Consider the following 22,010-nt stretch of genomic DNA (forward strand, 5'->3'; position numbering starts at 1 on the left):
TCAGGAGTCCACTCCATCTGAAATGCACTGTTCTGAGATAAAGCTGTGAAAACATAAAGGGGATATAAAGCGTGGCGGCAGCATGTGTCACAAATAGTTATAGCTTGGTATGCCCTTCACAGCTTTGCCATTCAAGAAGGCCTGGACTTTGATATATTGCTGGTGAGGAGGCCGTGGCTCTGCTGGATCCAGAACAACATGGAATGGAGCTCAGAGGACTCGTCAGTGACTACTGCAAGGAGCATCACAGCATATCTCATCACTTGTCCAGGCTCAGAAACTCCTCACTTCCAACAATATCAGCTGATCCTAGCAACTGCTGTGCCTTATAAAGTCTTTTCTTTTGTGTAACACAGTCTGCCTTTGACACCACCGCTTTGCCTCCTTCTCCCCCATTTTCCAATAAAGGGACATTTCCTCAATCCACTAAGCATCCTAAAACATGAGAGCACATTAGCTCTCTTTGCCCCTACCTGGCCATGCCAATAATCATCACCTGACTGAGATAATTGTAAACAATTTTACAACACCAAGTTATAGTCCAGCAATTTTATTTTAAATTCACAAGCTTTCGGAGGCTACCTCCTTCCTCAGGTGAACGATGTTCCTCCTGTCTCCTCCTACTTGCTTTGCAGCCAGTCACCAACTTCCTCTCCTGTGCTTCGCTATTCTTCTCTAACTGTGGGGTGACCATCTTCTAAAATGAATCTTCCAAATACCTTTCCGCCTCATGTTAAGTGTAGCCAACTGCTCTTCACTCTCAGCTGCCCCTGCTCAAGCAACATACTATTCTGACATTTCCTATAGGTACTCCTGGAAACTTTGCAGATCCAGAATATCCCACATCATTCCTGTCACACACATCACTAATCTAGATCCAGGTGCTGCCGTTTCTATGATTCTAGTCTTTAAGATTTAGACGCATCCTGTCACAGTGCCAAACTCCTATTTAAGCCAAACTTGCTCCCTTCTTTGAACAAAAACTCACTCTGTCAGCCTCTTACAGCTCAAATAAATTTCAACTCCTGGTTATTTTTATATGAATATGTTTGTATTTTGTTAATGTACACACAAAATTCAATTAAATTAAGTGATTCCTGATGTACCCTGAACTAATGACCATATTTACTGGTTCTGATCATTGATACTATCAGGTCCACTATCAGGCACAATGTCCCTAAAATTCTGCTGGGGGTTGGGGGGGCGGTGGGGGGTGCAGTTGGATTGATTACATAGGGGCTGGAATTTGGGCCAAACCCGGATCTGTCAGGAATCCGCCAATGTTGCACTCCAATAAGTTTTCTTATGGAAATGGTGGTCAGATTAAAATGCGACTGCCCTCTACTGTGTCCAGCCATGTAAATGACCGATTTAGGACAGGATGGCGTTACCCATCCTATATCCTGTGAATTCCGCCTTAGAGTCTGCTGATATAATGAGGGCTTGTATTTAACAAACATTTCTTCCAGGACCTTATGACGTTCTTGGATTTAGTTCCTTAAAGGGAAACTGCAAATGCTATTCAAATGTTTTGTAGTTTTAACTTTTCTTTGCCTTGGTATTTCTAGAATTTTTTTTGTGGTGGTGGGGACGGGGATTGAGTCTTTGGAGATTCAGGCTTCATAGTGCAGTAATTTGGAAGACTCCATTACCACTGAGCAAATTTTGAGGAATGTTATCCAAGACTTCAGAATGAGATTTCCAATGGACATTCCTTTGTTATATGCTCTATAAGTTGGATGGAGAAGAGAAAGATGAACAAGAGGCTGTCCTGATAGGAGAATTAGGCAGCACCAGAGAAGAGCCAGCCCTCATGGAGATACTGTGCGAGCAGAGTCTATGGGTCTACAATGCACATTTTCCAACATATCATTACAGCTATGTGTCTGGAGGCTTTGTTTCACTCCTGAAGTCCTGGAAGAGCTTTGTTTCCTCCTACAGGATGAACTGCAGAGCATATCATGAACAAGGACAGCACTCACAGCACAGGAAAAAGTAACAACTGTGCTTAGTTTTTTTTTGTCAATAGATTATTCTAGGGAGCTATTAGTAACTTCTGCCAAGTTAGTCAATGTGCAGTGAATTGCTGCATGAGGCAGATTACAAATGCCTTGTGTGTCAGAGAGCCTCAGTCCATCTTGTTTGACTCTGGAACCAGGCAGATGAGTGAGCAGGTTACCAATTTTATAGAATTGCAGGTTTTCCCAACGTTTTGGGGGCAAATAACTGCACTCAAGTAGCAATTTATGCGATCAGTGTCAACCCTCACCATTTCATTAACCGTGAGGGATTTCATTCCTTAATTGTGAAAATAATGTGTGATTATAGGCATAGTAATGCCAAATTTGCAGGTAGCTGCCTTGATTCTTTTATCCTGAGGGAGTCAAAGTGTCCCTGCTCCCTTTCACAATCAATGGGAACACCCAAGATTGCTTCTTTGTGGCCAGGGTTACATAATACTACCTTGGCTCATGACCCATTGTGTTGGACCCACAACGCAACAGAGGAGTGTTACAGTGAAGCTCCTATTCAAACTAGAATCAATATATAGCAAACTAATGGTATATTGAAAGGGCAATTCAGGTGCTTCGACAGGTCAGGAGGCTCTTTGCAGTATTCTCCTATCACAATGTTCAGAATAGGATTAGCCTGCTGTGCGCCCCATAATTTTGCTTGGCAATAAGACTTGCAGATACACTTGGCCGAGGAGAAAGGGGAGGCAGAAGCTGAAACCATTGAGGCAGAAGAGGCGCAACATGACAAGGGTGCAGCATTGTCACAGTCAGCTTCAGGTTGAAATCTGTGATGCTGATTTCTTTGAGACACTTTCTGTGATGTGTGACCAATCTCTTGCCATTGCACCTCAAACATCAAAGTCACCATTCTCCAAATCCCAGGATCCATTTTCAGTCCCAGCACTTATATTGACATCTATAACTGAAAGAATCTAATGCAACAAGTATTATTAGCAGTTCCATTTTATATTGTGAGATGAAACACAGTGATGCCTTCTATGGTAGAATAGCCTGTTGACACACTGTGTAGACTCACACATGGCCATGAGGATGGGGTACTAGAGGGCTGGCATCCATGAAAACACTCCTCCGCCAAGACTCAACGCCTTCAGGAAAGGAGGGGAGACAATTTGAGTGAAAAACTGGTGTTAGAATTAATTTTAGTCATTTTTAACTTATTATTAAAAGGGATCCTAGTGGTGAGTCTCCCTCTTTCAGTATTAATTTCATGTACTGAAATTAATGGAAATACTTTGTCCATCGAACACTTTAATTCACCAGTTATAGATTGATTGTTAACTAACATAATTTATTTGCAATTACTTTTGAAATGGGGTTGGGGGGGTGTGGGGTTGTTCCCTACATATTTACAATGTACAAATTCCAGCATTTGAAAGATGACCTGCTAATATAACCCATTTTTTTTAGACTGCAGGAACTGCTGTCCCAGGAGATGCCTCTTAATCACAAGTATAATCTTGCTCATTCTTGGGGCAATGGCAGCTGCTTTAGCCTGTGCGATTATATTTGGAATACCACCCAAACAGCCAAGTATGTAACCATAATACAAATGTGTTCAGCTTGTTTAAAATAAATAATGTTATATTAAGAATAATGGCCACCTGGTAGTGATTACAACACAGAAGGTTCAGATGATGTTAATCATAGGAGTGAAACTTGAGCAGTTTATTCCCCCTCCTCCACAGAGATTAAATACAGCTTTGAAAGCATTTTCTTTCTTGTACTATACAATACACACTTTGCAGTATCATGCTATTCTGTTTTGGATCTGACACTGGTCAATGCCAATGGTGACACCCAATGTACTCATTTCATGGAAGTACGCAAATGTTCACACAGGATTAACAATGATGATGCCACTACTGCAAGTTTGTCACGAAACAGCCTGAAGATCATTGTTGGGGAGTTCCCAGCCTGGCCTGTACATATTAAAAAACAATTTGTTGGAAGTGTCTTTCTGCCTCCTCCAATAGCTCAGCTGGTTAAGGCATTCATAGCTGAGCCAAACAGATCAAGAAGATCCTGAGTTCTGTATCTAGCCTGTGGTGGGATAGGTACTCTCAACTGAGGTGATAGTAATTGGTTATAGTGTGCCACATATGACTGTGTGTTACACATGTTCTTTCACTTATGAGACAGGCTTTCATTGATCACTTGTGTCAATTATGCTCATGGAAAATGAACAACCAAATGTATTTCATTGTTGTGTCCTATAGCTTTGGTGCACTGTGATGACAAGAGTTGATAAATTATTTATCTGTACAGCTGATATAGGATTTGTGCTACTTATTGCAATTTGTATAAGTCACAATGAATTATAACTTTCATGATAATCTTCATTATGCATCCTGAAATCAAACTGGCATTACCCAGCTGTGTATTAACTAATTTGATGATCCTTCTTTTTTGGGGGATAGCTAAGCAGGGTCTCTCTGTAACCAAATTGATTTCAAGGCGACACACCTAGTGATGGGCATTGGAAGTGTGTCCTTCCTATGTGGCAAAACTATGTAATCAGATAACTGAGCCAGCCAGCTTCGCATATTCTAGAGTGTTGTTGATAATTGATCTGCCAGCCTGGCTCATTGATGAGACATGAGGCATGTCATTGGGAGCTGGGATTCTTCCCACTCAACTGTAGATAATTCAGCAAACCAATGCCCCAATGAGAAGCTGGATAATTATTCCTGTTGCCAGTAATACTAAAATGTATTTTTATTCTACCCGTGTCTCTTTGCTTTAGTATCCCGTCAGTGTAAAACCACCTCAGACACGGATGGCTTCCTGTGTGATGACCGCAGAACCTGTATCACATCCTCACAGGTGTGCAATGGCAAAGTAGACTGCAGCAATGGGGAGGATGAATCAAACTTGTACTGTGGTATGTATTTCACTCAAACATTCTCAATTCACATTAACCATAGGAAATAGTATTTGGTACATCTGAAGAGTTTATCTCAAAGGTTTACTGCAGGATTTTGCTCCAGAATATTATAGAAAGCAGCTATGTGTACAGTATTTACTGGTCATGAGGAAGTTATATTTACATGTTTTCATCCTTAAGCACCAGTACAATGTTGGTGACCAATGCATCAGATTCTTGTTATCAGTGCACCATTTGCTGAGTTCTTATCTCTTCCTCTCCCTTACCTGCTCTCATTTGTAAATTGCCAGTCTTGGTGAAAATTCCTCTTGATTATCTTCTGCTATCAAAGTTTAGCAGGAAATAAACAGCACAGTGGATGCCATGACACTTCTGGAGTGTTCTACTTTTCTTCACTGTGTGTCTGTGTATCTGAACTCTCTCCTTGTGTGTCTAACCTTCTATCTCTCTCTCCCCATATGTCTGAACATTTGTCTCTTCCTATGTATCTGAAACTTCTCTGCCTTACTTTGTGTCTCAATTTCTATCTCTTTTCATGTGTCTGAAATTCCTGCATTCTGTCTCTCCCTGTGCTTCTGAACTCTTGCTCCCTATTTCTACCTGAACGTTTCTCTCCCTATTTCTGCCTGGACTTCTCTTTTCCCTCTTGTGGGTCTGAACTTGTCGCTGTTTCCCTGTGTGTCTAAACTCTCTTTTTCACTGTAGGAGTGAACTTACCTTTCATCTACCCCCATGAAAACACTTCTACAGTAGCCATGATGTGGAGATGCCGGTGATGGACTGGGGTTGACTATTGTAAACAATTTTACAACACCAAGTTATAGTCCAACAATTTTTATTTGAAATCTACAAGCTTTCGGAGGCTTCCTCCTTCCTCAGGTAAGGAAGGAGGAAGCCTTCTACAGTAGCAGCAGCAAAGGTTCAAGAGCAGTGCCGTTTTTTTGACCCAATCCATGTAGAAATAGATTCAAGTCATTTGAGCAACAAAGGAGCAATGGTGGCAGCAGCAGAGGTCAGGAGCAGGGGTAAAAATCTGACTGAATCATGTCAGACCCTATGATGATGTGCTAACATTTATTGACATAGTTTAGTCTCAATAACTGACCCTGGAAGTGAATTCCACAGCCTCACAATTCTCTATGTAAAGAAGTCTCTCTTGCTCTCTGTTCCAAATCTCTTACATTTAATCTTGCATCTATGGCTTCTCGTTCTAGACTCTTCAAATACTGGAAACAATCTGATTTTATACATTCTGTCTGAACCTATCATAATTTTAAACACTTCTATCATATCCCCCTGTAATCTGCATTATTTTAATGTTAAAAATGTCAATTCTTTGTATTTGTATTTCCTCATACCAGGCAACATCTTAGTGAATCTGCAATGTACCCACTCTAAAGCTCCAACATCCATTCTGTACAGTAGAGCCAATCATAACACAATAGGTGTGAATTTCCACGGGGTTCTCCCACTTTTCCACTGGATCTTCAGTGGAAGCGCCGTGGAAACCCTCGAAAAACAATGTAAATGCTGTTTACACCATTCTTCCAGGGTTTCCGTAGCTCTTCTGCCAAACTTATGGTGGATGAGTGGGAGAACCCACCTGGAAATTCATCCCCAATCTGCCCTATCTTAAACTTTACTCCACTAAGGGTTGAAATTCCTCTGTGATATTTATTATCCTAAATGCACCAATAGCAGCACTGTCTATAACCCCAAACCTCAAGAACCAATTCAAACAAGTAAAACCAGTGGAACGGGAAGTAAGCAACAGCTGGCGTCACGGGACAGTAGCAGAAATTCATATTTTAAATTTGCAAAATTATGAAAAAATACATATTTTTTACAAGATGCCCACCCTTGTGTTCAAGCATTTCAATTAACCAGTGAGTTATTGGGCAGCCACAGATAGGTCCAGTTTATTTCGCATTATCTTTTTGCCAAATAGTAGTTTGTTTGATGGTGCATTATCAAGCCATGGTGGAAGCTTGGAGACCCTCATGGAGGGTAGGTTGTGAACAGTATTGTGCAGCTATTACCATATATTAAATGCTGCCCTCACCTAATGTCCACAAATACACACTTCAAGAAGGGATCACTGAATAGCAGTTGAGAGTGAGAACCCTGACTGATCTTTCCCTGGGGTGCTGAGAGCAATTGTGGTGTCCAAATGGCTGCCCCAGCAGAGAATCATAAAATCATAGAAAGTTACGGCACAAAAGGAGGCCATTTGGCCTATCATGTCCATGCTGGCCGAAAAAGAGCTATCCAGTTTAATCCCACTTTCTAGCACTTGGTCCATAGCCCTGAAAAAAAAACTGGTTTGCCAATGTCCTTCAGGGAAGGGAACTTGCCTACCTGGTCTGACCTACATGTGGCTCTAATTCCACATTGTGTGGCTGTCTCTTAGTGCCCTCAGAGCAACTAGGGATGGGTCCTAAATACTGTCAGTGTTTCCCACGTCCTAAGAACAAATAATTTTTAAAAAGTATTTGGGATCAAGAGCCATAACTTTGGCGGAAGATTGCTGGAAACTCCAGAGAAACAACGTAAATGACTATTTCGCTTTTTCTCTGGGGTTTGTGCCGATCTTCTGCTGCAGTTACACTGGCAGATCAAGAGAACTTTCACCAAAATTCTACCCCACTGTCTTTAATTTTATGAAAAATGTATGGAAGTAGCTTTGACCATTACACACCTTTATCTTTCCTGACCAGGAGACCTGCCTAACAGCCTCCCCAAACATTTGGTTTTTACGTGTGGCAACCAGAAGTCCTGGACCTATATAGACAAAAAATGTGATGGAAAAAATCACTGTGGAGACTGCTCAGATGAATCAGGTAATTTAATCCTCTTAAAGTGCTGTTTGTTCATTATGTTCAGGCACCATATAACTTTAGTAACAAATATATTACTACAGGATGCGGGACCAATCCTTGCTTACAATGGTGATCCATATGACAGTCACAAAAACTCTCCAAATACTTCTTTTTTTTCATTCTACCCTTCAATAAGTCTTCCTGGGACATTCTCCAAGCGGACAGACAGTTTGTTCCTAATCTTTTGCCAATGCTGCTCTAAATTGATTGCCAAGACAAGAGTGGCCGAGGGTGTTTCTTCCCTGCCATTGTGCGGGGAAATTCCTGGTCTTTGCTTGGTGTCTTAACATAACATGCAGAGAGTGTATTGGACCTGGGTCACGTATCTCAACTTCTCAGTGGAGCAGTGCCTGTGGAATCTGCCATGAGGCTGTACCTGTACTTGTGCCACTGCTGCGGTCTGGCCTGGAGCCCAACGTATGAGGAGGCCATGCCTTGCTAGTGGCCACAAAGTTACAATGGCCCTGAACTTCTTTGCCTCCAGGCCGTTTGCCATGATTCAGCAGGTGACATGGTGCATATTTGCCAACCTGGCATCCATTCCTGTATATGTACAGGTTGTTGGCTTCTTTGGAATCAAACATATAAAATTCTAACAGGGCTTGACAGAATAGATGCAGGGAGGATGTTCCCAATGGCTGGGGAGTCCAGAACCAGGGGTCACAGTCTCAGGATATGGGGTATGCCATTTAGAACCGAGATGAGGAGAAATTTCTTCACTCAGAGGGTGGTGAACCTGTGGAATTCTCTACCACAGAAGGCAATGGAGGCCAAGTCATTAGATGTATTCAAGAAGGAGATAGATATATTTCTTAATGCTAAAGGGATCAAGGGATATGGGGGGAAAGCAGGAATAGGGTACTGAGTTAGACGATCAGCCATGATCATTTTGAATGGCGGAGCAGGCCTGAAGGGCTGAATGGCCTACTCTTGCTCCTATTTTCTAAGTTTCAGTGGCTTCCTTCAAATGCAAGGGGCAATAGATTGCACAGACATGACCATGAGGGCGCCTCCCGGCTGCATTCTTTAATCGAAAAGGATTTTATTTGCTGAATACCCAGCTTATCAGTGACCATAACTTGAGGATAATGGAGGTGTGTGCGTGGTTCCTGGGGTGGCCACCAATTTTCTAACAGGAGTAGCCAGTGCATAGGTAGCTGCTGTGAGAAAAAGGCCTATCTACTGGATGACTCTACTACGTCACCCTCGCACCCTGGAAGAACATCTCATGTATTGTATCCCCAATGATTCCCTCAAGCATCTTCCCTATTACTGACTTTGGCAGAAGTTACCCGGTTCTGCCTTATCCACCTTTTTAAAAATGGGAACTACAATAGCCTCCTTCCAGTCTAGGGGAACACTCCCTGGCTCCAGTGAGCTATTTGTCAAATGTGAGTGTTTTTTTTAAAGAAACTTGATATATTGGTATTTAAACAGAGCTATGCAATTACAAATCCTTAATAGGCTTAAGAGATCCAGGGGTGATAATAGAATTAATCATGTACGCTTAATGCAGAGCAGTAAATAACAAAGCAAACAGAATGTTGACCTAAATTGCCAGATCAGTACACTATAAGTTGAGGACATATTCTGAAGCTGTATTGTGCTCAAGTGGGGCTGCATCTTGAATACAGTGTAGGCTCTGGTCACTAAGGCTCAAAGGCAACATCCAAGCCCTGGAAGCAAAAGGGCCGTGAGTTTTAGTTTTAGAGGACTGAGTTCTGAGGAAAGGTTAGAAAAAGTGTGAATGAGAGGTATATAAAATACTAAGTGGACTAGAAACATTTGTATTGAGCACTATCAGGCTGTTAAGAGAAGCAAGGGAGGAAATAGTGGAGCTCTGACCATCATTTTCCTAATCTCCCTGGCAACAGGCGTAGAGCCGGAGGATTGGAGGATTGCTAACGATGTACCGTTGTTTAAAAAGGAAGGAAGAGATAGACCGAGTAATTATAGGCCAGTCAGTCTAACCTCGGTGGTGGGCAAATTATTGGAATCAATTCTGAGGAACAGCATAAATCGTCACTTAGAAAGACATGGTTTAATCAAGGGCAGACAGCATGGATTTGTTAAGGGAAGGTCATGTCTGACTAACATGATTGAATTTTTTGAGGAGGTAACAAGGAGGGTCGATGAGGGTAACACGTTTGATGTAGTGTACATGGATTTGAACAAGGCTTTTGACAAGGTCCCACATGGCAGACTGGTCAAAAAAGTAAAAGCCCATGGAATCCAATGGAAAGTGGCTAGTTGGATCCAAAATTGGCTCAGTGACAGGAAGCAAAGGGTAATGGTTGATGGGTGTTTTTGCGACTGTATGGCTGTTTCCAGTGGGGTTCCACAAGGCTCAGTACTAGGTCCCTTGCTTTTTGTGGTATATATTAATGATTTGGACTTGAATGTGGGGGGCTTAATCAAGAAGTTTGCAGATGATACAAAAATTGGCCGTGTGGTTGATAGTGAGGAGGAAAGCTGTAGACTGCAGGAAGATATTAATGGACTGGTCAGGTGGGCAGTAAAGTGGCAAATGGAATTCAATCCAGAGAAGTGTGAGGTAATACATTTGGGGAGGGCAAACAAGGTAAGGGAATACACAATAAATGGGAGGATACTGAGAGGTGTAGAGGAAGTGAGGGACCTTGGAGTGCATGTCCACAGATCCCTGAAGGTAGCAGGACAAGTGGATAACGTGGTTAAAAAGGCATACAGGATACTTTCTTTTATTAGCCAAGGCATAGAATATAAGAGCAGGAAGGATATGCTGGAACTTTATAAAACACTGGTTAGACCATAGCTTGAGTACTGCGTACAAAGAAACATAGAAAAGAGGAGCAGGAGTAGGCCATTCGGCCCTTCGAGCCTGCTCCTCCATTCAATATGATCATGGCTGATCCTCTATCTCAATACCATATTCCCGCTCTCCCTATACCCCTTGTTGTCTTTTGTGTCCAGAAATCTATCTATCTCCTCCTTAAATATATTCAGTGACTCGGCCTCCACAGCCTTATGTGGTCGTGAATTCCACAGGTTCACCACCCTCTAAGTGAAGAAATTTCTCCTCATCTAAATCCTAAATGTCCTACCCCGTATCCTGAGACTGTGACCCCTCGTTCTGGACGCCCCCCAGCCAGGGGAAACATCCTCCCTGCATCCAGTCTGTCTAGCCCTGTCAGAATTTTATACATTTCAATGAGATCCCCTCTCATTCTTCTAAACTCGAGTGAATACAGGCCTAGTCAACCCAATCTCTTCTCTTACAACAGTCCTGCCATCCCACGAATGAGTATGGTGAACCTTCGCTGCACTCCCTCTATGCCAAGTATATCCTTTCTTAAGTAAGGAGTTCTGGTCACCACATTACAGGAAAGATGTGATTGCACTAGAGAGGGTACAGAGGAGATTTATGAGGATATTGCCAGGGCTGGACAATTTTAGTTGAGAGAAAAGACTGGATAGAATCATAGAATCATAGAATCATAGAAGTTACAACATGGAAACAGGCCCTTCGGCCCAACATGTCCATGTCGCCCAGTTTATACCACTAAGCTAGTCCCAATTGCCTGCACTTGGCCCATATCCCTCGATACCCATCTTCCCCATGTAACTGTCCAAATGCTTTTTAAAAGACAAAATTGTACCCGCCTCTACTACTGCCTCTGGCAGCTCGTTCCAGACACTCACCACCCTTTGAGTGAAAAAATTGCCCCTCTGGATCCTTTTGTATCTCTCCCCTCTCACCTTAAATCTGTGCCCCCTCGTTATAGACTCCCCTACCTTTGGGAAAAGATTTTGACTATCGACCTTATCTATGCCCCTCATTATTTTATAGACTTCTATAAGATCACCCCTTAACCTCCTACTCTCCAGGGAATAAAGTCCCAGTCTGTCTAACCTCTCCCTGTAAGTCAAACCATCAAGTCCCGGTAGCATCCTAGTAAATCTTTTCTGCACTCTTTCTAGTTTAATAATATCCTTTCTATAATAGGGTGACCAGAACTGTACACAGTACTCCAAGTGTGGCCTCACCAATGCCCTGTACAACTTCAACAAGACATCCCAACTCCTGCATTCAATGTTCTGACCAATGAAACCAAGCATGCTGAATGCCTTCTTCACCACCCTATCCACCTGTGACTCCACTTTCAAGGAGCTATGAATCTGTACTCCTAGATCTCTTTGTTCTATAACTCTCCCCAACGCCCTACCATTAACGGAGTAGGTCCTGGCCCGATTCGATCTACCAAAATGCATCACCTCACATTTATCTAAATTAAACTCCATCTGCCATTCATCGGCCCACTGGCCCAATTTATCAAGATCCCGTTGCAATCCTAGATAACCTTCTTCACTGTCCACAATGCCACCAATCTTGGTGTCATCTGCAAACTTACTAACCATGCCTCCTAAATTCTCATCCAAATCATTAATATAAATAACAAATAACAGCGGACCCAGCACCGATCCCTGAGGCACACCGCTGGACACAGGCATCCAGTTTGAAAAACAACCCTCGACAACCACCCTCTGTCTTCTGTCGTCAAGCCAATTTTGTATCCAATTGGCTACCTCACCTTGGATCCCATGAGATTTAACCTTATGTAACAACCTACCATGCGGTACCTTGTCAAATGCTTTGCTGAAGTCCATGTAGACCACGTCTACTGCACAGCCCTCATCTATCTTCTTGATTACCCCTTCAAAAAACTCAATCAAATTCGTGAGACATGATTTTCCTCTCACAAAACCATGCTGACTGTTCCTAATTAGTCCCTGCCTCTCCAAATGCCTGTAGATTCTGTCCCTCAGAATACCCTCTAACAACTTACCCACTACAGATGTCAGGCTCACTGGTCTGTAGTTCCCAGGCTTTTCCCTGCCGCCCTTCTTAAACAAAGGCACAACATTTGCTACCCTCCAATCTTCAGGCACCTCACCTGTAGTTGTCGATGATTCAAATATCTCTGCTAGGGGACCCGCAATTTCCTCCCTAACCTCCCATAACGTCCTGGGATACATTTCATCAGGTCCCGGAGATTTATCTACCTTGATGCGCGTTAAGACTTCCAGCACCTCCCTCTCTGTAATATGTACACTCCTCAAGACATCACTATTTATTTCCCCAAGTTCCCTAACATCCATGCCTTTCTCAACCGTAAATACCGATGTGAAATATTCATTCAGGATCTCACCCATCTCTTGTGGTTCCGCACATAGATGACCTTGTTGATCCTTAAGAGGCCCTACTCTCTCCCTAGTTACCCTTTTGCCCTTTATGTATTTGTAGAAGCTCTTTGGATTCACCTTTGCCTGATCTGCCAAAGCAATCTCATATCCCCTTTTTGCCCTCCTGATTTCTCTCTTAACTCTACTCCGGCAATCTCTTTACTCTTCAAGGGATCCACTTGATCCCAGCTGCCTATGCATGTCATATGCCTCCTTCTTATTTTTGACTAGTGCCTCAATCTCCCGAGTCATCCAAGGTTCCCTACTTCTACCAGCCTTGCCCTTCACTTTATAAGGAATGTGCTTACACTGAACCCTGGTTAACACACTTTTGAAAGCCTCCCACTTACCAGACGTCCCTTTGCCTGCCAACAGACTCTCCCAATCAACTTCTGAAAGTTCCTGTCTAATACCATCAAAATTGGCCTTTCCCCAATTTAGAATTTTAACTTTTGGGCCAGACCTATCCTTCTCCATAGCTATCTTAAAACTAATGGAATTATGATCACTGGTCCCAAAGTGATCCCTCACTAACACTTCTGTCACCTGCCCTTCCTTATTTCCCAAGAGGAGGTCAAGTTTTGCCCCCTCTCTAGTCGGGCCATCCACATACTGAATGAGAAATTCCTCCTGAATACACTCAACAAATTTCTCTCCATCCAAGCCCCTAATGCTATGGCTGTCCCAGTCAATGTTGGGAAAGTTAAAGTCCCCTACTATTACCACCCTATTTTTCTTGCAGCTGTCTGTAATCTCCTTACATATTTGCTCCTCAATTTCCCGTTGACTATTTGGGGGTCTGTAGTACAATCCTATCAAAGTGATCTCTCCCTTCTTATTTTTCAGTTCTACCCATATGGACTCAGTGGGCGAACCCTCGGATATATCCCCTCTCACTACTGCCGTGATGTTCTCCCTAATCAAGAACGCAACTCCCCCTCCTCTCTTACCTCCTGCTCTATCTTTCCTATAGCATCTGTACCCTGGAACATTGAGCTGCCAGTCCTGCCCCTCCCTTAGCCATGTTTCAGTAATAGCTATAACATCCCAGTCCCATGTACCCATCCATGCCCTGAGTTCATCTGCCTTGCCCATCAGACTTCTTGCATTGAAATAAATGCAGTTTAATCTAGACTTCCCTTGGTCTTTGCCCTGCTTTCTCAGACCATCTGTCCGGTCATGTTCTGTACACTCTCCCTTACTGCCTTTTGTTTCTGTCACCACTTTACTTCCCACTGACTTCCTGCATCGGTTCCCATCCCCCTGCCACATTAGTTTAAACCCTCCCCAACAGCACTAGCAAACACTCCCCCTAGGACATTGGTTCCAGTCCTGCCCAGATGCAGACCGTCCAATTTGTACTGGTCCCACCTCCCCCAGAACCGGTTCCAATGGCCCAGGAATTTGAATCCCTCCCTCTTGCACCATCTCTCAAGCCACGTATTCATCTTAGCTATCCTGTCATTCCTACTCTGACTAGCCCGTGGCACTGGTAGCAATCCTGAGATTACTACCTTTGAGGTCCTACTCTTTAGTTTAACTCCTAACTCCCTAAATTCAGCTTGTAGGACCTCATCCTGTTTTTTACCTATATCGTTGGTGCCTATATGCACCACGACAACTGGCTGTTCACCCTCCCCCTCCAGAATGTCCTGCAGCCGCTCCGAGACATCCTTGACCCTTGCACCAGGGAGGCAACATACCATCCTGGAGTCTCGGTTGCGTCCGCAGAAACGCCTGTCTATTCCCCTTACAATCGAGTCCCCTATCACTATAGCTCTGCCACTCTTTTTCCTGCCCTCCTGTGCAGCAGAGCCAGCCACGGTGCCATGAACCTGGCCACTGCCACCTTCCCCTGGTGAGCCATCTCCGCCAACAGTATCCAAAACGGTATACCTGTTTTGGAGGGAGATGACCGCAGGGGACCCCTGCACTGCCTTCCTACTCTTCCTCTGTCTGTTGGTCACCCATTCACTATCTCCCTCAGTAATTTTTATCTGCGGTGTGACCAACTCACTGAACGTGCTATCCACGACTTTCTCAGCATCGCGGATGCTCCAAAGTGAGTCCATCCGCAGCTCCAGAGCCGTCAAGCGGTCAAACAATAGCTGCAGCTGGACACACTTCCCGCAGGTGAAGGAATCAGGGATACAGGAAGGAGCCCTGAATTCCCACATCCCACAAGAGGAACATGACACGGCGCTGGGATCTCCTGCCATGACTTAACCCTTAAATTAGCTTAAGAACAACTACAATGTCAAGAGAAAAAAAAAGGAAAGAAAAACTACTTACCACTCCCTTTAAGGAGTTTACTCCTTTAAATTGTTCTCAATTTAGAGAATGTTAACTACACTAGGGACCTTGATTCACTAAAAAATAAACGCTACTTCCTATAAGACCTGCAGACCTTCCCTTTCCTTTTACTTCAGTTACTGTAGATAAGGAGAAATACTCACCTGAACCTACTCACCAATCAGGTGCCTCCCCTGTGTCGCGTCCCGATCTGATTCCTGACGTCACTTCGAACTCGGTCGCAGCTCCGCTCGGCTCCTCTCAGCTGTTCTCAGCGCTCTGAAATCCCGCCTTTTATCGGACGCTCCCTCCGCTCGGCTCGGCTCCTCTCAGCTGTTCTCAGCGCTCTGAAATCCCGCCTTTTATCGGACGCTCCCTCCGCTCGGCTCGGCTCCTCTCAGCTGTTCTCAGCGCTCTGAAATCCCGCCTTTTATCGGACGCTCCCTCCGCTCGGCTCGGCTCCTCTCAGCGCTCTGAAATCCCGCCTTTTATCGGACGCTCCCTCCGCTCGGCTCGGCTCCTCTCAGCTGTTCTCAGCGCTCTGAAATCCCGCCTTTTATGGGACGCTCCCTCCGCTCGGCTCCTCTCAGCTGTTCTCAGCGCTCTGAAATCCCGCCTTTTATCGGACGCTCCCTCCGCTCGGCTCGGCTCCTCTCAGTGCTCTGAAATCCCGCCTTTTATCGGATGCTCCCTCCGCTCGGCTCGGCTCCTCTCAGCGCTCTGAAATCCCGCCTTTTATCGGACGCTCCCTCCGCTCGGCTCGGCTCCTCTCAGCGCTCTGAAATCCCGCCTTTTATCGGACGCTCCCTCCGCTCGGCTCGGCTCCTCTCAGCTGTTCTCAGCGCTCTGAAATCCCGCCTTTTATCGGACGCTCCCTCCGCTCGGCTCGGCTCCTCTCAGCTGTTCTCAGCGCTCTGAAATCCCGCCTTTTATCGGACGCTCCCTCCGCTCGGCTCGGCTCCTCTCAGCGCTCTGAAATCCCGCCTTTTATCGGACGCTCCCTCCGCTCGGCTCGGCTCCTCTCAGCTGTTCTCAGCGCTCTGAAATCCCGCCTTTTATCGGACGCTCCCTCCGCTCGGCTCGGCTCCTCTCAGCTGTTCTCAGCGCTCTGAAATCCCGCCTTTTATCGGACGCTCCCTCCGCTCGGCTCGGCTCCTCTCAGCGCTCTGAAATTCCGCCTTTTATCGGACGCTCCCTCCGCTCGGCTCGGCTCCTCTCAGCTGGGGATGTTTTCTTTAGAACAAAGGAGGCTGAGGGGAGATTTAATTGAGGTGTATGAAATTATGACGGGACTAGATAGAGTGGATAGGGATGACCTATTTCCCTTAGCAGAGGGGTCACTGACCAGGGGACATAGATTTAAAGTAATTGGTAGAAGGATTAGATGGGAGCTGAGGAGAAATTTTTTCATGCAGAGGGTGGCGGGGGTCTGGAACTCACTGCCTGAAAGGGTGGTAGAGGCAGAAACCCTCAACTCATTTAAAAATGGATGTGCACTTGAAGTGTTGTAACCTACAGGGCTACGGATCAAGTGCTGAAAAGTGGGATTAAACTGGATAGTACTTACTTGGCCGGCACGGACACGATGGGCCGAATGGCCTTCTTCCGTGCCGTAACTACTAACTAGTAAAATGCATGTTCAAGACTGATGTCAGGAAGTACTTGACTACACAGTGATTAGTACCTGGAGTAGTCTTCAGGAGGTAAAATCTCTGGAATCATTCAAGAGGCAGTCAAATTTCATGATGGGAGGATTATAGGTTTCTATGGAAGGAAAAGTTAGGTGAGCCAAACCTTCTTCATCCGTACTTTGCTTTGTGGCAGGAAAAGTTGCTGTAATCTGTATAGCTTCTAAGTTAATAAATGATTGAGTTGAATTGAAATGCCACTATTTCATGAGGGAACTCGGTAGTAAATGCAGCGCGCTGTGTACTGAATCTCCCCAGTGAACAACCAGAAAAGCTACAGAATAGCAGCAAGGCTTGAGTCGATAAAGGCGAGTGAAGCCAGGGATCAAGAATATCAAGGCCAGGGTTCGTAGTGCTCAGGCAAGGGGCAGATTCTCAGTGAGACGATCACTGAAATTTTTGTGGAAAGAGGGATCGGTAACTAGAATGAAAATCTGCTATGCTTGAAGAGGACACGGAGAGAAACAAATCTTAAGAGCATTTTCAGGAGAGGCAATCAGATTTTTTTAAAAAACCTTTTTCAATTTGTGCGCAAGATGCTGGATGTAATCGCCAACCCAACAAACCAATCAGATCGGTAAATTGAGACAGTGGTTCACACAGATCCATCAAATTGCTAGGTGATAACTTCAAAACATATATATAATTTTGAGACTTCCTGTTTGTCAGGCCTTTTTCATGGTCTCATGTTTTAATAATGTTTTGTGACATAGGAATTATCTCCAGGTATTACCAAACATGTAATGGCAATACCTGCTTCTATTATTCTTTGACTCGGTAACACTAACACCCGCTATTCAGTCCTCCCACCACTGCTGGCAGTGTGACATGGGTCACCCAGGTCCACCACCATTTTGTCCTATTACAACAAACGCACACAGCTAAAAGATGTACCATATTTCCAACTGTGAGCAAGGCCACAGGATAGTAATTGTTTTTAAAAAAAATAATGCATGGATAAATTAAAAGTGATTTATTGAGTAACACAAAACAATGGATTTAAAAATGATATAATTTGAACTTTTTAAAATAAATTTGTTTGGAAAAAGACTGAAACAAATGCTTGTTTTATAGAGTTGCAGTGTCCTGTCTGTTCTGGATGGAAATGTGCTACTGTCTTCTTCAATGACTGCGACTGCATACCTAAAAGTCGCTGCAAAGACAACATTCAGGACTGCAGTGACTGGAGCGATGAAAATGACTGTATAAAGTGACAGTTGAATGGATTGGTCACCTTAAACTTGGCATTTGTCTCTGCAATGTTACATGGATTGTATATATTCTTTCATGTACTTTGTGCTCCTTTAAGGTGAAGGGTGACACACACACCTCAGATCATACTGTTGTGAAATAGCCTAGTTTTTAATACTAAACATTAGTATAGCTGCATGCAACAAAATATAATTAGACTGAATTGTTTAAATGAGCAATTTTGTCAGATACCTATTAAAAATCTTACATCTGCATGCGTTTCCTATGTCTGCATTTCTAACAGAAACTGCCTGTCACTGTAATTACATTCTCCCAACTATGCTGGTACTGTACTACCTCAGTTATACATTTCCCAGCTCTACTTGTACTGAAGATAAACTCCTATACTGTAATCAACCCTACCAATCTGCTTTCCAAGTTGCTGCAAGTTTTGTCAAAATTTCATATAAAAATAATGACAATGTATGATTTTAAAATGGAGACTGAATCTGAACTGCCTAGTCCAATTATCCCCAAGGCTCTAATCCTCTCACCTAAAGAGTATATTTGGTCTTGACTCCCCCTGTACAACTCCATGGGATATCAATTAATATGTTGAAATTCTTACTTCCTATTAAGTTTTAGCACTTTTTGTTTCAGCTTTTACCCCATTATAATTTCCTACATCCACATGTATCGTGAGTTTTGCCTATGTAAACTTGTCAACTGTAATGACACAATCTGACTGTTCAGTTGCTTTGTGCCCAGTCTACAAACATCTTTACAGACACACAAAATTTTCAGAGCTTCTGACTACAATGTTTTTTGTTTCATTTAAGTTTTAAATTTAGCTTTTTTCTTCAGTTTTTAAAGTTTCTTTTCCCCTTAGCTCACTTCCAGCTTTTCACCTCTATCTCTACTGTAAAATTAAAACTTAATATTGGCATCCTGCTTGTTACTTTCTTTTTGTTGCTCTTTGCCCACTGCTGGGGCCTGTCCCAGTTGCTGTTTGTATCTTTATCCATTACTTACATTTTCAATATCATGTTACAACATGCTATAGACAGAGCTAAGCGATTCTACAACCAACGGATCAGATCAAAGCTCTGCAGTCCTGCCACATCTAGTCGTGAATGGTGGTGGACAGTGAAACAACTAACAGGAGGAGGAGTCTCTGTAAAAATCCCCATGTGCAAAAGACAAGGCTGAAGCGTTTGCAACCATCTTCAGCCAGAAGTGCCGAGTGGATGATCCATCTCGGCCTCCTCCCGATATCCCCACCATCACAGAAGGCAGTCTTCAGCCAATTCGATTCACTCCACGTGATATCAAGAAACGGCTGAGTGCACTGGATACAGCAAAGGCTATGGGCCTCGACAACATCCCGGCTGTAGTGCTGAAGACTTGTGCTCCAGAACTAGCTGCGCCACTAGCCAAACTGTTCCAGTACAGCTACAACACTGGCATCTACCCGACAATGTGGAAAATTGCCCAGGTATGCCCTGTCCACAAAAAGCAGGACAAATCCAATCCAGCCAATTACCGCCCCATCAGTCTACTCTCAATCATCAGCAAAGTGATGGAAGGTGTCGTCGACAGTGCTATCAAGCAGCACTTACTCACCAATACCCTGCTCACCGATGTTCAGTTTGGGTTCCGCCAGGACCATTCGGCTCCTGACCTCAATACAGCCCTAGTAAAATTGAAGTCAATGGGAATCAGGGGGAAAACTCTCCAGTGGCTGGAATCATATCTAGCACAAAGGAAGATGGTAGTAGTTGTTGGAGGCCAAGCATCTCAGCCCCAGGGCATTGCTGCAGGAGTTCCTCAGGGCAGCGTCCTCGGCCCAACCATCTTCAGCTGCTTCATCAATGACCTTCTCTCCATCATAAAGTCAGAAATGGGGATGTTTGCTGATGATTACACAGTGTTCCGTTCCATTCGCAACCCCTCAGATAATGAAGCAGTCTATGCCCGCATGTAGCAAGACCTGGACAACATCCAGGCTTGGGCTGATAAGTGGCAAGTAACATTCGCGCCAGACAAGTGTCAGGCAATGACCATCTCCAACAAGTCAGAGTCTAACCATCACCCCTTGACATTCAACGGCATTACCATGGCCGAATCCCCCACCCTCAACGACCTGGGGGTCACCATTGACCAGAAACTTAACTGGACCAGCCACATAAATACTGTGGAAACAAGAGCAGGTCAGAGGCTGGGTACAGGGCACAAGTCAGGAGTGTGATGGAATACTCTCCACTTGCCTGGATGAGTGTAGCTCCAACGCAAGAAGCTCGACACCATCCAGGACAAAGCAGCCCGCTTGATTGGTACCCCATCATCCACCCTAAATGTTCACTCCCTTCACCACCAGTGCACTGTGGCTGCAGTGTGTACCATCCACAGGATGCACTGCAGCAACACACCAAGGCTTCTTCAACAGCACCTCCCAAACCCGCGACCTCTAGAAGGACAAGGGCAGCAGGCACATGGGAACACGACCACCTGCACGTTCCCCTCCAAGTCACACACCATCCCGACTTGGAAATATATCGCCGTTCTTTCATCGTCGCTGGGTCAAAATCCTGGAACTCCCTAACAGCACTGTGGGAGAACCTTCACCACACGGACTGCAGCGGTTGAAGAAGACGGCTCACCACCACCTTCTCAAGGGCAATTAGGGATGGACAATAAATGCTGGCCTTGCTAGCGACACCCACATCCCATGAACGAATAAAAACAAAGCAATTAACAAATCATGTAATTGGCCGTGTCTGCCCCCAGATCGTGCTGCACCCACCCACTCCGATATATTGAAGCACCAGGGTTGTGTCAGCTGATCTGAGACTTGCGATATTCAGGTAGTCAAGGCTTCTTCGGCAACACCTCCCAAACCCGCAACCTCCACCACCTAAGACAAGGACAAGCAGGTACATTGACTCAGCATCACCTCCATGTTTCCATCATTCCAACTTGGACATATGTCACTGTTCCTTCATCATCATTTGGTTAAAGGCCTGGAACTCTCTAACAACTTTGTGGGAGCGCCTTCACCACGTGGACAACAAATCCACCATCACCGTCTCAAGGCAACGCGGGCTGGGGAATAAATTCAGGTCTTGGCAGCGAAGTCCACACCGAGACTAAATTATAAGTCCCTACCTCAATTATACAGACTAATTGACACTGCGGGAGAGCCACATCGCGCCGTGACATCATCGGCTTTCGATGTCGACAATGCGCATGTGCGTCATACATTCACCCAAAAACACTCACCTTACTTAAGCTCCTGGATGTTAATTTTTGAAGTTAATGACCAGAATTTGCTGACAAAATAACGGTGAGTTTAACATAAGAAATAGGAGCAGGAGTAGGCCAATCGGCCCCACGAGCCTGCTCCGCCATTCAATAAGATCATGGCTGATCTGATCCTAACCTCAAATCTAAATTCATGTCCAATTTCCTGCCCGCTCCCCGTAACCCCTAATTCCCTTTACTTCTCAGAAACTATTTCTGTTTTAAATTTATTTAATGATGTAGCTTCCTGGGGCAGTAAATTCCACAGACCTACTACCCTCTGAGTGAAGAAGTTTCTCCTCATCTCAGTTTTGAAAGAGCAGCCCCTTATTCTAAGATTATGCCCCCTAGTTCTAGTTTCACCCATCCTTGGGAACATCCTTACCGCATCCACTCGATCAAGCCCCTTCACAATAATGTTTCAATAAGATCGCCTTTCATTCTTCTGAACTCCAATGAGTCCCAATCTACTCAACCTCTCCTCATATGTCCGCCCCCTCATCCCCGGGATTAACCG

The 22,010-nt window shown here is 44.4% G+C and overlaps 1 protein-coding gene across 1 annotated transcript in view; it reads left to right on the top strand.

Annotated features, from left to right (window-relative positions):
* Positions 1-18,456, top strand: part of LOC137320839 (low-density lipoprotein receptor class A domain-containing protein 1-like) — a 36,339-nt gene extending 17,883 nt beyond the window's left edge. Inside the window, exons 3-6 of the mRNA XM_067982729.1 lie at positions 3,444-3,566; positions 4,780-4,917; positions 7,638-7,760; positions 18,077-18,456. Of these exons, the coding sequence (XP_067838830.1) occupies positions 3,444-3,566; positions 4,780-4,917; positions 7,638-7,760; positions 18,077-18,216 (524 nt within the window). The 3' untranslated portion in view covers positions 18,217-18,456. The remainder of the gene's footprint in view (positions 1-3,443; positions 3,567-4,779; positions 4,918-7,637; positions 7,761-18,076) is intronic.
* Positions 18,457-22,010: the final 3,554 nt, after the last annotated feature.

The sequence above is a fragment of the Heptranchias perlo genome, chromosome 4 (genome assembly GCF_035084215.1).
Source record: "Heptranchias perlo isolate sHepPer1 chromosome 4, sHepPer1.hap1, whole genome shotgun sequence".
Lineage (NCBI taxonomy): Eukaryota > Metazoa > Chordata > Chondrichthyes > Hexanchiformes > Hexanchidae > Heptranchias > Heptranchias perlo.